The 13,049-nt window shown below is 46.7% G+C and overlaps 1 protein-coding gene across 1 annotated transcript in view; it reads left to right on the top strand.

Moving 5' to 3' along the window:
* Positions 1-4,271: 4,271 nt before the first annotated feature.
* The window catches only part of DSTYK (dual serine/threonine and tyrosine protein kinase), a 49,035-nt gene continuing 40,257 nt past the window's right edge, over positions 4,272-13,049 (top strand). The window contains exon 1 of the mRNA XM_044267730.1: positions 4,272-4,539. Coding sequence (XP_044123665.1) covers positions 4,272-4,539 — 268 coding nt within the window. The remainder of the gene's footprint in view (positions 4,540-13,049) is intronic.

The following is a 13,049-nucleotide window of genomic DNA, read 5'->3' as shown; positions in this document are numbered from 1 at the left end:
TCAAAAGTTCTCATCACAAGAAAAAATTCTTCAGGTATGGTAGTGGATGTTAACTAGACTTATGTTGAATATGTACAAATATTGAATCATTATGTTGTATACCTGAAACTAATATAAACTTTAATGTCAATTATATCTCAATTAAAAAATCTGTTCTTGGGCGCCTGGGTGGCTCAGTGGGTTAAAGTCTCTGCCTTCAGCTCAGGTCATGGTCTCAGGGTCCTGGGATCAAGCCCTACATCGGGCTCTCTGCTTCTGCTCCCCTCTCTCTCTGCCTGCCTCTCTACCTACTTGTGATCTCTCTCTGCCAAAATAAATAAATAAAATTTTTTTAAAAATCTGTTCTTTATTTTATTTATTTTTTACTTCTATTTTTTTTTTAAGATTTTATTTATTTATTTGACGAGAGACCAAGATCACAAGCAGGCAGAGAGGCAGGCAGAGAGATAGCGGGAAGTAAACTCCCTGCTGAGCAGAGAGCCCAATGTGGGACTCGAAATTTTTTACTATTATTTTTTTAAAAGATCTTATTATTTATTTGAGAAACAGAGACAGAGATAGCAAGAGCGAGCAGGAGCTGGGAGGAGAGGGATAAGCGGGCTCCCCACCGAGCAGGGCAGGGAGCCAGATGTGGAGCCAGATTCGGGGCTGGATCCCAGGACCCCAGGATCACGACCAGAGCTGAAAGCAGACGCTCAACAGACTGAGACACGCAGGTGCCCCAAACTCTCTGTTCTGATGTCAGTATCTTTGGGCTATTCCTCTTGGGTTGGTCAGAGTCCTTCAAGAAGACATGTTGCGTTTCCTCTCTCGAAGGTAAAAGTCTGGTAGCCAGAGACGTAGGAATTGAATGGAGGAAGAGGCTTGGGGATCTGAGCATCCAATATCCATAAATCCAGTTATCTCCCACTTATGACACAGAGATACCTCTTCGACCCTCTCTGGAGAATAAATTCTTCAGTATTCTTTTAGAGGAAGGATGCAGCCATTGAATTAGGGAGAGGTAACCTGGCCATCGAACAAGATCTCGAAATTCTTATTTTAATCCCTGCCCAGGGTACCACCTGTAGGTGACAGCCCTTGCTGTCCTGTACCTCTCTGGTGGGCAGCAGGGGTGCGGGGAGAGGAGGTGCGGGGAGCCACTGCCACCAAGTCTGGAGACTTGAGGGACTGGGCAGGTACAGATCAGGTTGGGCCTCTCTGCTCTTTCCACTTTGGATTTAAGGTTCAGGTTTCTGCAGGTTAACTTTGTTAACGCATGTCTGTTTGCTTTCTACCTTCTCCCTTTTTTTGTTCTTGTTTTTCCTACTGGCTCTTCTCATTATTGTGGGTTCACGCTTAAAAAACCCACTACTGTCATTTTTGTGGTGTTGTAGGAGGGAACAAAAGTAGATCTGTGTGTTCGTCCTCATTAACTGCCCTAACTCTCCTCACTTTTGACAAGTGTTTTCCTATTCTAACCTAAGTTCTCTCTTGATACCACTCAAATCTTTATTCCTTTCCGTTTGTCCTTAGATATTTGAATAAATCTCTATGTAAAGTAGCTGACTGGGATTTAGGAAGAGTTTACTGACTTTTGCGTATTTAATATTTAAAGTAGCAGGAAACAAAGGATGGCTTTCCTCAGCAAAGCAAAAATAGAGATGAGACCTACACATATTCAAATTTCTAAATTATGTATGTGTAAGTTTCCTTTTGGTAGCGTTGTTTATAGTAGCAAAAGACTTCAAAAAACCAACAGGTCCATCAGTAGGGGACTTTTTTTTTTTTTACATTTTATTTATTTATTTGACAGAGAGTGAGAGCACAAGCAGGGGGAGGAGCACAGGAACAGGGGGAAGCAGCCTCCCTGCTGGGAGCCCAATGTGGGGATAGATCCCAGAGTCCTGGAGAAAGATGGATGCTTTTTTTTTTAAAAGTTATTTATTTATTTGACAGAGAGAGAGGATACACAAACAGGGGGAGTGGGAGAGGGAGAAGCAGGCTTCCTGTGGAGCAGGGAGCCTGATGCAGGGCTCCATTCCAGGACTCTGGGATCATAACCTGAGCTGAAAGCAGATGCTTAACCAGCTGAGCCACCCAGACAGCAGAGGACTGCACGCCAGTCAGCAGAGGACTTGTTAAATAAACCATACCAATCCACATGGTAGCATATTATATAGCTAAAAAGAATGAGGCAGATCTTTATATTCTGGTGTGAAAGAGTCTGTAAGGGCAGAATAGTATGCTCTCAATTGAGTTTAAAGGTACATTCCTATATCTGCAACGGGGTTACCTCTTGGGAGAACTAGGTGACTGGGAGACAGGAAGTAGAAGAAAGACTTAGTTTCCCTGTATAACCTTTTAGCTTGTGCACTTTATTCTACAGTCTTATGATACTTATTTTAAAAATAAAGTACTAGCGAATAGTTTTTTAAAGAACGAGCAGGGGCATGTGGGTGGCTCAGTCAGTTAACTGACTCTTTGTCTCAACTCAGGTCTCCATCTCAGGGTTCTGAGTTCAGGCCCTACGTAAAAAAAACACATATAAATAAATAAAAGAATGAGCTCCATGGCCTTTACTTGACATAATGCTCTCCCTGATGACTTCCACGCAGGAGGGTCAGAGGAACAAGGAGAGAGAGAGAATCTCAAGCAGACTCTGTGGAGTTCGGAGCCCACTGGGGGCGCGATCCCAGGATCCTGAGATCATGACCTGAGCCAGAGTTGGGTGCTCAACCAAGTACACCAGCCAGGCACCCCTGCAGCTACTTCTTTTAAACAGTATCAACTATCTTGTATTAAACTTTCCATTTTGCATTTTCATTCGTGTTTTACGGAGCCTTTTAGGAGTTGCATGGAGTTCTTGAGAAATGAGGAGTGGCCAGTGGAGAATGGATGAGCAAGTTTAAAAGGGAGGGAGGACATGAGAAAGAATTTGAGGCTCCCTCCTGACCTGTGGTCTTTCACACCCACTTACCAAGCAGAGACTCATGTGAAACGGTGACCCCTTTTTATAAGATCCTAAAAGCCCCTGGAAATGCAATGCCTTCACGTTTTACATTGAATTAGCCCAATTATCATGACATTGCTTTGCTAAAAGCACTTGCACTCAAGGAATGAGAGGCTGGGAGACAGAAGCAAACATTTTGAAACAAGACTTATAAAAATTTAGAGTCAAAAGGGCTTGAAGATCAACTAGTCTAACCCCTTGCTTCGTAGGTCCAAGACCAGACATCAGAGGAATTCAGGGTCAAACTCAAGTCTCTTCTTAAATTCAACCTATGCCATCTACCCTGTTGGAGCACAGGTGTGGCCTGGATGAAAGATGGGTTTTTTCTACAGCAAGCAAGAAAGGAGGGCACTGTGCCTGAAGAAGAGAGGAGAAAGCAGCAGGCGAAAAAGAGGTGGTTGTTCGGTTTTGTGTTTTTCCTAACTGTGCCCAGAGCTCCGTGGCAGTCTGTGTCAATAAAAGCCTATATTAGGAGAAGCCAAGTTAAGATAATCAGAACTGGTTTGAAAAGCTGCAAACCTCAACTTCCCCTTACCCAGCCCAGTCTCTTGACTTCCAGAAACCAAAGAACTTCAGCTAAAAGCTCTTTAAGAACCCTTTCACATCCCCCTTTTTCCACACCTGGAGAAGTCAAGTCAGAAGAAGGGGACGCAATACAAACAGGAACGTTTCCCTATTTCTAGGGTATTTTCAGCAAATTCCCCAGTATCTACTGTATCCGGAAAGTGAGAACCATTTAGGGCAGCCATGGAGGTATTACTGGCCTCCGTCTTGTTTCCTTCCTTCTCTTTGCTACTGAAATCTTTTACTCTGATTTCAGTTAGACACCCCACTTCTACTGAAGCCGGATTCTGCAGCCTCCTCTCTCTCGTCTCCATGCAGGGCGCGGGAGCACGTTTTGAAATGAGGAGAGCGTGTGATAACAAGAACCGGTGAGGGTCCACGGGGAATCAGCCCCATTCACCATCTCCAGGTTTCCGAGCTCGGCCAGCCCAGACTACAAGTCCCAGGAGAACCCGCAAAGGGACCGGCGCGTCCCAGTGATACTTCCCTCACTCTCCCGGAGAGTGGAGACAAAGGTTCCGCTGCGGCGCACTGCGGGTTGGTTTGTTTTCAGCGGCGGTGACGGAGGTTGGAAGGCCGGCCGACTGCAGGCGGGGGCGTCGGGAGGCGGATTCCTCCTCCCCCGAAGTGCTGGGGTGGGGAGGGGGGCGGGGAGCAGGGAAGCGGGGGCCAGCGGGCCGGGGACCGAGCCGGCCCGACTGAGGAGGCTGGAGAGATGGAGGGCGACGGGGTGCCGTGGGGGAGCGAGCCCGTCTCGGGTCCCAGCCCGGGCGGCGGCGGAATGATCCGCGAGCTGTGCCGGGGCTTCGGCCGCTACCGCCGCTACCTGGGACGTCTGCGGCAGAACCTGCGCGAAACCCAGAAGTTCTTCCGCGACATCAAGTGCTCCCACAGCCACAGTTGTCCCTCCTCCCCCACGGGCGGCGGCGGCGGGGCCGAGCGCGGCCCTGCCGGCGACGTCGCCGAGCCCGGGCTGCAGGCGGGTAAGGAAGGCAGCGGCGGCGGAGACGGGGCTGGAGGGGCCGGCTGGAGGGCGGACCGCACCCCTGTCCCTGCAGAACAGGCCGGGAAGGGGCGGAAAGTGGGAGCGGGGCGGCGTGGCGGGGCCACCGGGCCTGGGCCGTCTGGTTCGGCGAGGCCGTGGGCGGGCATCCCTCGGGGCGGGGGTGGGCGAGGGGCGCGTGGGGGCCGCCCGGAGCTCCGGGAGCGGGCTGCGGGGCGCCGGGCCAGCGGGGCGGTGCGCAGGGGCCGGGGTCCCCGGGGGAACGGGGAGGGTCGTTCCGAGTGGGGGGTGGGCCGCTGGGGTCGGAGACCCGCCTAGGGATGGAGGAGTGGGCAGGCAGAGGAAGAGCAGCAGGCGGGGAGCCCCGGGAGCCGGAGGAGGCCAGGGAGCTGGCGTGGATTGTGTGTGTTGTGCGCGCGTGTGTGATTATGTGCAGTGCTTTTGCACCAATCGCGTGGCAAGTCTGTGAAGAAGTAGGACTGTACTCTAAACGGGGCTGGATCGCTGAAGCAAGTAGCTGTCTGAGGGGTGCCAGCGGTTGCTCGTGCTTCTGGTGAAGAAGTTAGAGAGGGAAGGGATCGGGTTTGTTGGTGGTGGTGGTGGTGAGCGTTCTTGCCTGATTCTCCCCGGGGTGTGCTGGAGTCCCCGAAGCACTGAAAATCCTGCAGGGGCTTTGATCTTTGCTGATTTCTCGCTTCCTCTTCAACTGCTGTTGGTGGGGGAACCGGAGGGTTTGTTAAGTATTGCATCTAATTAGGAAATAGATTGGAAGGCAGAAGGGACTGGCATCCCCTGTGGGCAAGTACCCTGGGGCCAACATAGCAAATAAGTCGGGGGATTTAACTTAGTGACTCTCAAACTTAAATGTGCACTGAAACCAAATTAGCATTAAAAATGTCTCATGCTCTACCCCACAGATAGCCTAGGTCTTCTGGGTGGATCCTGAGGCTCTAAACATGGAATGCCACTGGGGGTTCTGTTGCAAATAGTCTACAAACACACTTTGGGAAGCACACATTTATTTTATTTTTTAAAGATTTTATTTATTTGACAGAGAGAGAGAGAGAGACAGAGACAGCAAGAGCAGGAACACAAGCAGGGGCAGTGGGAGAAGGAGAAGGAGGCTTCCCGCCAGGCAGGGAGCTGGATGCGGGGCTCGATCCCAGGACCCTGGGATCATCACCTGAGCGGAAGGCAGACACCCAACGATTGAGCCACCCAGGTGCCCCGAAGCACACATTTAGATTCCGATAGCACACTTGAACAAGAGGCTCAGGACAGAGTGAATTGTTGAAGTCTTCAGAGTTTGTGTGCTGGGTCCTGCATTTCCAAAGTTGCCTGTTTGGTATCTTAAAGTTGTCTGAGACTCCAGAAATGGCGATCAAAGTAAGGTAGCAAGATTTCTGATATGATCTTAAACAGTACTGTTCCATTTAGTTGGCCTGGATGTAATAAGCATGGGAGGAAGGGCACGATAGTGTTTCTGGAGGGGTGGTTTTGGCATTGTATGCCCCGAGATTTGCTGTTCTGAAAACAGACCTATAGAGGCTGTCAGAGAACTGGCAAGACAGGCTGATGTTGTCGGAGATGATCCTCAGAATTTGTACTTTCACCTCTCCCCCCAGCAGTGCTTTCCAGCAGCTTCCCTGCTCACAAGTTTTTCTTACAGCTTACCTAGAAGAGTCCTCTATTGCTGTTACTTTAAAACAACTATTTTAGAATCACTACTGAAAAAAAAAATCAGAGAGATGGGAGGTTTTCAAGGCACTTTGACGTGTTCTTATTTTTATTCTTTAGAAGGCAAGTTAAGAAAGACAAATGTACCCTTTGTATTTTGCCTCATTGGCTTTTCTAGTTGACTGCATCATGAACTAATCTTTGCGTATTGTATTTAACTAATTCTCTTCACCCTCTGGAGTCTGTCCATCTGAAATAAAAACCAGGGTAGCGTGCTGATGACTGGACTGGGAACAATTTGATTTTGTTCCATAAAATGCTTCCATTCCTTTCAGTATGGACAGTTTTGTCTTTGGAGGTGAAAATGAGCTGATATCAGGGAAAATTAGTGAGGTGGCACTTATTATGTATATTTGGGGAATGCCATTTTTTCAGCTGTTTAGGTCACTGTGTTGGAAAGTAGAAACTCTCCTTAGAAGACAACTAGCTCTTGTTTTCTCCTTTTACAGTCGATCTCTGCAAGGTCAAGTTCACTCAGAGGCTGTCTCAACTTTCTTTTGCGAATGTTGGTTTCTGAATAGGAACTTGGATTATTAAGAGCAGGAACACTCAAAAAAACTTTCTTTAATTCCCTTTATCTGTTTTACCCAACCCGTACCTACCTCCTCTCTGGCAACCACCAGTTCTGTTTTGTCTTTTTTTTCCTTTGCCCATTTCGTTCTTTCTTTCTTTCTTTTTTAAAGATATTTATTTATTTGACAGAGATAGTGAGAGAGGGAACACAAGCAAGAGGAGTGGGAGAGGGAGAAACAGGCTTCCTGCTGAACAGGGAGCCTGATGCAGGGCTCGATCCCAGGACCCCTAGGATCATGACCTGAGCTAAAGGCTCAGCTAAAGGCTCCTTAATTTTGACAGTTTTGTATTCTTCGGAGGCAGTTTAGAGAGTATATAATGTACATGATGTTTTAGGAGCTAAAAAGTACCTTTGCCTGCCCCGTGCAAAGCAGACTGAATTACAAGTAAAAATTCCATTCCTCCTCTGCTGCCCAGATCGTTGGCTTCTTTTCACCAAACTCCAGGGGATGAGAGCCCCTTTATCTGTTATTTTCCTCTGTCAGAGGCTTCAGAAGTAATGAGATAAAGATTTTGAGAAGTTCTTTGAAAAAAGTCAGAATGGAGTGTTACAAAGTAGCTCTTTGTAAAGTATTTTTCTTATTTTGTGATCCAACAGATTTCTTAGCTGTTGTAGCAGAGCATAAACATAGGAAGACGTTGGAATGACTCAAATGTGTCTAGTTGGAATGCTGTCCTCTGTGCTGCATTCCTTCAGTCCTGTTTCCACTCCTTTGTGACTGGATGACCTTGGGCACAGCACAGCTGTGCCCGTTTCCTCGTTTGGCCCCAGGGATTCTAACAGTAATGCTTGCCCTTAGGGTTGTTGGGAGTTAATGTATGGTACTGTGCATGTTTAGCATAGTGCCTGTTACTGTGCTGTGTAGGTATTATAGGTGGGTCATACTATTCCATAGTTATTCAGTAAACATTTAAGTATCTGGTATAGGGGACAAAAAGAGTCAAATAAAGACATTGACCGTGGCTTTAGGCTGGTGGGAATCAGTCTTTCCCATCTATACTTTTCTCTTAAGAAAGAAAAAAGAGGGCACCTGGGTGGCTCAGTTGCTTAAGCGACTGCCTTCAGCCCAGGTCATGATCCCAGAGTCTCAGGATTGAGTCCCGCATCAGGCTCCCTGCTCAGCGGGGACTCTCCTTCTCCCTCTGACCCTCCTCCCTCTCGTGCTCTCTCACTCACTCTCTCAAATAAATAAATAAAATCTTAAAAAAAAAAAAAGAAAAAAAGAATTAGAATTATCATCATTACAGTGCACCTGTTATTTGTTTCTGTTGGAGGGATGAAAACGACGAGGAAGACCTAAGTTGGTCCTCTAGAAAGGGACAGTCTGATGTTGGTCATATACTCAGGCAATACCTAAGGCAGAAAAGTGGCAGAGAGCTAAGGTATGACTAGATTATAGGCATTTCATGGGATTTACAATTCTTAGGTTTTTATAGCTTTTTGCCTTTGGTTAGCAAACCGCTTAGTTTGTCCAACATTCTTTGCCTTCTTTTTCACTCCTAGTATAAACTGGTTGCCAGAATTTAAAAGAAGAGGGAGAGCAGTAGTGCACTTATTTGAAACAGACATTTTTCTTGGACTCTTTAGACGGAAATCAGTATGGGTAATTAAGTGGCAGAAACACTGGGGGAGAGACAGAAAATTGGGGAGAGAGGTGACTGTTTAAAGCCTGCTGTCATGGAGCTGCCTTCTTCCTGGGGCTGCGAGGTGGGACGTCAGATTGCGGGGTGAAACAGTCGGAGACTGGGATAGGTGTGCTTTCTTGAAAGTAGTTCGCCCTGATCAGATTGGACTCTTCGGTGTAACCTCTGTGGGGATGGTGCTGTAATTGTGGTTCTTAAGTCTGACTTTCATGACCCCAAGCAGGTTGGAAACTTTCGCTTTCTCTCTCAATTTTCTTTCTGTATGGAAGCGACTTGATAGTGGTTGAAAAGCACACACAAGCATTGGAATCAGACCGGGTTTCCTCTTGTAGTTCAGCCTCTTATTCACTGTGTGCCTTGGGCAAGTTGCTCAACCTCGTTGAGTCTTGGCTCCCTCCTATGTGAAATGGTAGTGGTATGAAATGCTGTGTATCGGATGGTTCCATCTGTGTGAAATGCCCAGAATAGGCAAATCATAAAGATAGAAGGTCTGTTAGTGATTGCCAGCGAATGAGGAGAGAGGAAAATGCGGAGTGACTGCTAATGGTGTGGGATTTCATTTTGGAGAATGAAAATGTTCCAGAACTAGGTTGTGGTGATGGGTGCACAGCTTTGTGAATATGCTAAAAAAGACTGAATTATACACTTTAAGAGGGTGAATTGTATCTAAATACATACATACATAAAAAGGGAGTGCTAATGTCTATATCCCAAAGTTGTTGTGACATTTAGAGATGATCTACTTTAAAGCACTTAGCGCAGGCATATACTTAGTGCTAAATGGAAGTGGCTGTTTGAGTGTGTGTGTGTATGTAGTTGGTGAGCACTGAAATAGGAGGTTGGAGCGTGGTGGGTTGGGGGAAGAAAAAGAGGAGCAGAAGGACAGAAGGATGGAATGTGGGACTGAGCAGTTTTGAGCTGGAGGCAGATTCAGCCCCGCGTCTCTAAACTCCCCAGTCCAGTTCTGCTTCTGTGATTCCCTCCTTGTTCTTTTCTGACCTGGCCATGAAAATATAAAATGCACCCTGGCAATGGAGAGATTTTGTTACAAATGAGTCATAGCCCAGCTATGGAGCTGTAATTGACTTCAGTGGGAGACTCTCTGATTGGATTGAGTATAACATGACCCTGCCTACTCCAGCTTCTTATTCCCCTTTCTAGTCCCTGACATTTAGAGCACCCGGCCCCTCTTTGCTGATTTTGCTACCTCCTGTTCCCTGGGAGGAAAACCCTCCTTGTCTCCCCAAAGCGATGGCTCTTTGCATCTTTCCCTTCACAGCCTTTCCCTTCCTAATCTTGTCCTCCTGGGATGATCTGTTTCCCATGGCACAGGGCAGCCCACTGTGAAAAGGTGTAGGTAATCCTGCCTACCTTTAAAAGAAAAGACATAATTTCCTCTAAGATTTGCTGTGTGTAGTTTAGTCTGAAATGTTGTCACTGATTTTAGTATGTTTAGTTCTTCAGCCTTGGAAGTGGTTTTTAAGGAAAACATGGGTTTAAACAAAAATCCTTTCTGGTTTTTAAATTTGGTTTTGCTCTGTCCATCTTGCCAGCACCTCCTTTTATTTCTCTATTCTTCTGTTCTCCGTCTTACTTCCTGCAGTACATGTACTTCTCAAAAACAGTCTTTTGAAAATAAAACCTCAAGAAATACGTTGTCGAAGGGAAATGTGCATTTCACCTTGTACCTTTTGCTCAATTCCAATAGGTTCTGGACATACAGAACATGCTTTTGTATGTATGTTGTTTTGTTGTTTGCATGGTTGCTGTGGATATATTTGTTTATCCCGCTTACTAGCTTGTGGACTCCTAAGGGTAAAGACTGTTTTATTCCTCTTTCTGTTCCCTGTAATGCCTGCCGTATTGTTTTATACATAGTGAGCAAATAAACGCCTGTCACACCATTTCCATGACTGGTAGATATTGGAATGTTGCTTTTTCCCACCTCAGAAGGACATTTCCTCCCCATTAAAGATAGGGGTATTTGTGTTTCTGCCCACATTTTACTAGCTGGACCCCTAAAACAGAACAATGGCGCATTTGAGAGATGACTGAATAGACCGGCTGCATTCTGTGCTGATACCCAAATGATTTTCATGCCCCAGGGAATGAGTTGCATGTGATCCCAGTCTGCCAGAGCATCACCGTGACAGGGGAAGTAAATCCTTAATATTTCTTCACTCAACAGGTCCTTATTAATGCCCAATTCAGTGTGGGCACAGGACGTGCAATGGGGAACCGCTGACCCACCAGCTGACGTTATTCCAAGATGATGTTATGGAAAGAGAGATTCTTGTTTTGTCATGTTCCCTCTAGAGGATTTTCTACAAATTGGTTACCTACTTAACCAAGGGCTGTCTTTGAGGGATGGGATAAGGCATATGGGAATTGGTAAGGTCAAATGACACTGTCAGAAAGAGGGGTTGAGATGCTTCACTAACTTTCTAACAGGAGTTCAGGAAAATCAACCCCAATCTGTCTTTGATGGAGTAATTGTGATTGTCTTGTTTGTGTGGCTCAAGACCAGAATGCATTCACAAAGATGACTGTTAGAGAGGCTTTCATCTTGCTATCTTTTCTCTGAGCTTGCTCAGAGGGAGGCCAGCGAGAAGAATATGAGGTGTGCGGGTACGTGTGGTTTTCTCCCTAACGGTGTTCAGACCTCAGTTGAGTTTGCTCCTTGCTTCTGGGAGGAAAGTAGTTCACCTCTAGGGAATGAAGGGTTCTGCTTCCTGCACGGTCCAGGGAGCCTGGTGGCGGTACTCATAGCAAGGAATAGAGGGCGAGTCCATGTGGGAGATGCGGTTTTCCTTCTTGACTCTCAAAGGTCTGCCTGGAGTGCCCCGTAGGGCTGCCAGCTAAGTTGAGGCCACCCTGTGCTTGAAGATGGATTCAGTTCGGGGCACTGGGGTGGCTCAGTGGGTTAAGCCTCTGCCTTCGGCTCAGGTCATGATCTCAAGGTCCTGGGATCGAGCCCCACATCAGGCTCTCTGCCTCTCTACCTACTTGTGATCTCTCTCTCTGTCAAATAAATAAATAAGATCTTGAAAGAAAAAAAAAAGAAAAGAAAATGGATTCAGTTCTTTGCCAAACAAGGATCCTGGAATCTGACACCTTAATAGAGAACAGAGGTAGCCCTGGTGGGGCTCCGTGCCCCTTGCTTGGATCTGTCAGCCGGCCTCTCTGAGAAAGCCCCCTTAGTCAGGACACTCCTCCAGAGTCCAAACCAAATGCTCCGAAGGGAAGTTGGTCAGACATGGGGACTCCTTGTGAAGTTGGTCAGACATGGGGACTCCTCGTGTCACCTGTGGGCCCCTGGTCGAAGTGCCCATCATGTGCAGTGCCTTTTTCTGCCTTCTTCAGTGTGGCAGGCAGTGGGAATGGTTGGGACACACTCCCCAGCCTTGAGTCAGGCAGCGGTGGGAACCTTTTGACCACAACTCTCTTTGGAGTTGGGCTTTGTAAGGTGCTTCCGTTCCCTGGGGTGGTGTTCTCTGGGCAGGAAGATGGGAAGCAGGACTGGAGGATTGTTTTGCTTTTCACTTGTCTAACGAATAATGCCTCAAAACTATCGCGAAGAATGATGCTAGGTTATGTACTCATGAAAGCCTTTGATTTAAAAAAAAAACATACAAATCTCACACTTTTTAAAAGAAATGCTTTTATCCCTTGTCTTTATTCAAATGTTAAAAAAAAAAAAAGTCCAAAGTCCAACTTTAGCTTCATCAGATTAAGAACTTTAGTGCCTATTTATGCTGGACATGTTTTATAGCTTACTGTTTCTTACCCTTTCCACTCGATGTAAGGGGCGGAAATTACATTTCCCAGGATTTTTTTTTTTTAATCGAGCCAAACTTTCCAGAGCAAAGACGAAGGCCCTGTCATAAATGCAGCTAGATTCAAGACTAATTTGAATAAAAGCTCATTCTTTATTTAAATTAGAGGGACAGTGTTTGAGCCCATATGGAGTGTATTTTTTAAGAATATTGTGTACAACATACTATAGCCTTAACTTTTTAAAGATTTATTTATTTGAGAGAGAGAGAGAATCCTAAGCAGACTCCCTGTTGAATACAGAGTCTGAACGGGCCTCCATCCCAGGACCCTGAGATCATGACCTGAGCAGAAACCGAGTTGAAGGTTCAACTGATTGAGCCACCCAGATGCACCCCCCACCTTTTTTAAAGATTATTTATTTTAGAGAGAGAGAATGTGCCAGGCAGAGGGGAAGAGAGAGAGGGAGAATCTCAAGCTTACTCCCCTCCAAGCGTGAAGCCCTGTGGAGGGCTCAATCCCACACCACTGAGATCATGACCTGAGTCAAAACCGAGACCCAGACACTTAACCGGCTGAGTCACCCAGGTGCCCCGAGCACCTTTTAATATTCTGGAGATAGGGAGGTACAAGGGGAAATACAGGGGGACAGAGCTGGTAGGAGAGAAGCCGTTCTGACTCTTCAGGCTCCCACTGGGGGAGTCTGTCTCAGTTTCTTCTGAGCGACTGGCCTGCTGCGCAGCCTCTTCTTCCGTAGAGAGA

The sequence above is a fragment of the Neovison vison genome, chromosome 10 (genome assembly GCF_020171115.1).
Source record: "Neovison vison isolate M4711 chromosome 10, ASM_NN_V1, whole genome shotgun sequence".
Taxonomy (NCBI): Eukaryota; Metazoa; Chordata; class Mammalia; order Carnivora; family Mustelidae; genus Neogale; species Neogale vison.
The sequence above is the reverse complement of the archived record's forward strand: the minus strand, read 5'-3'. Positions and strand labels throughout refer to the sequence as shown.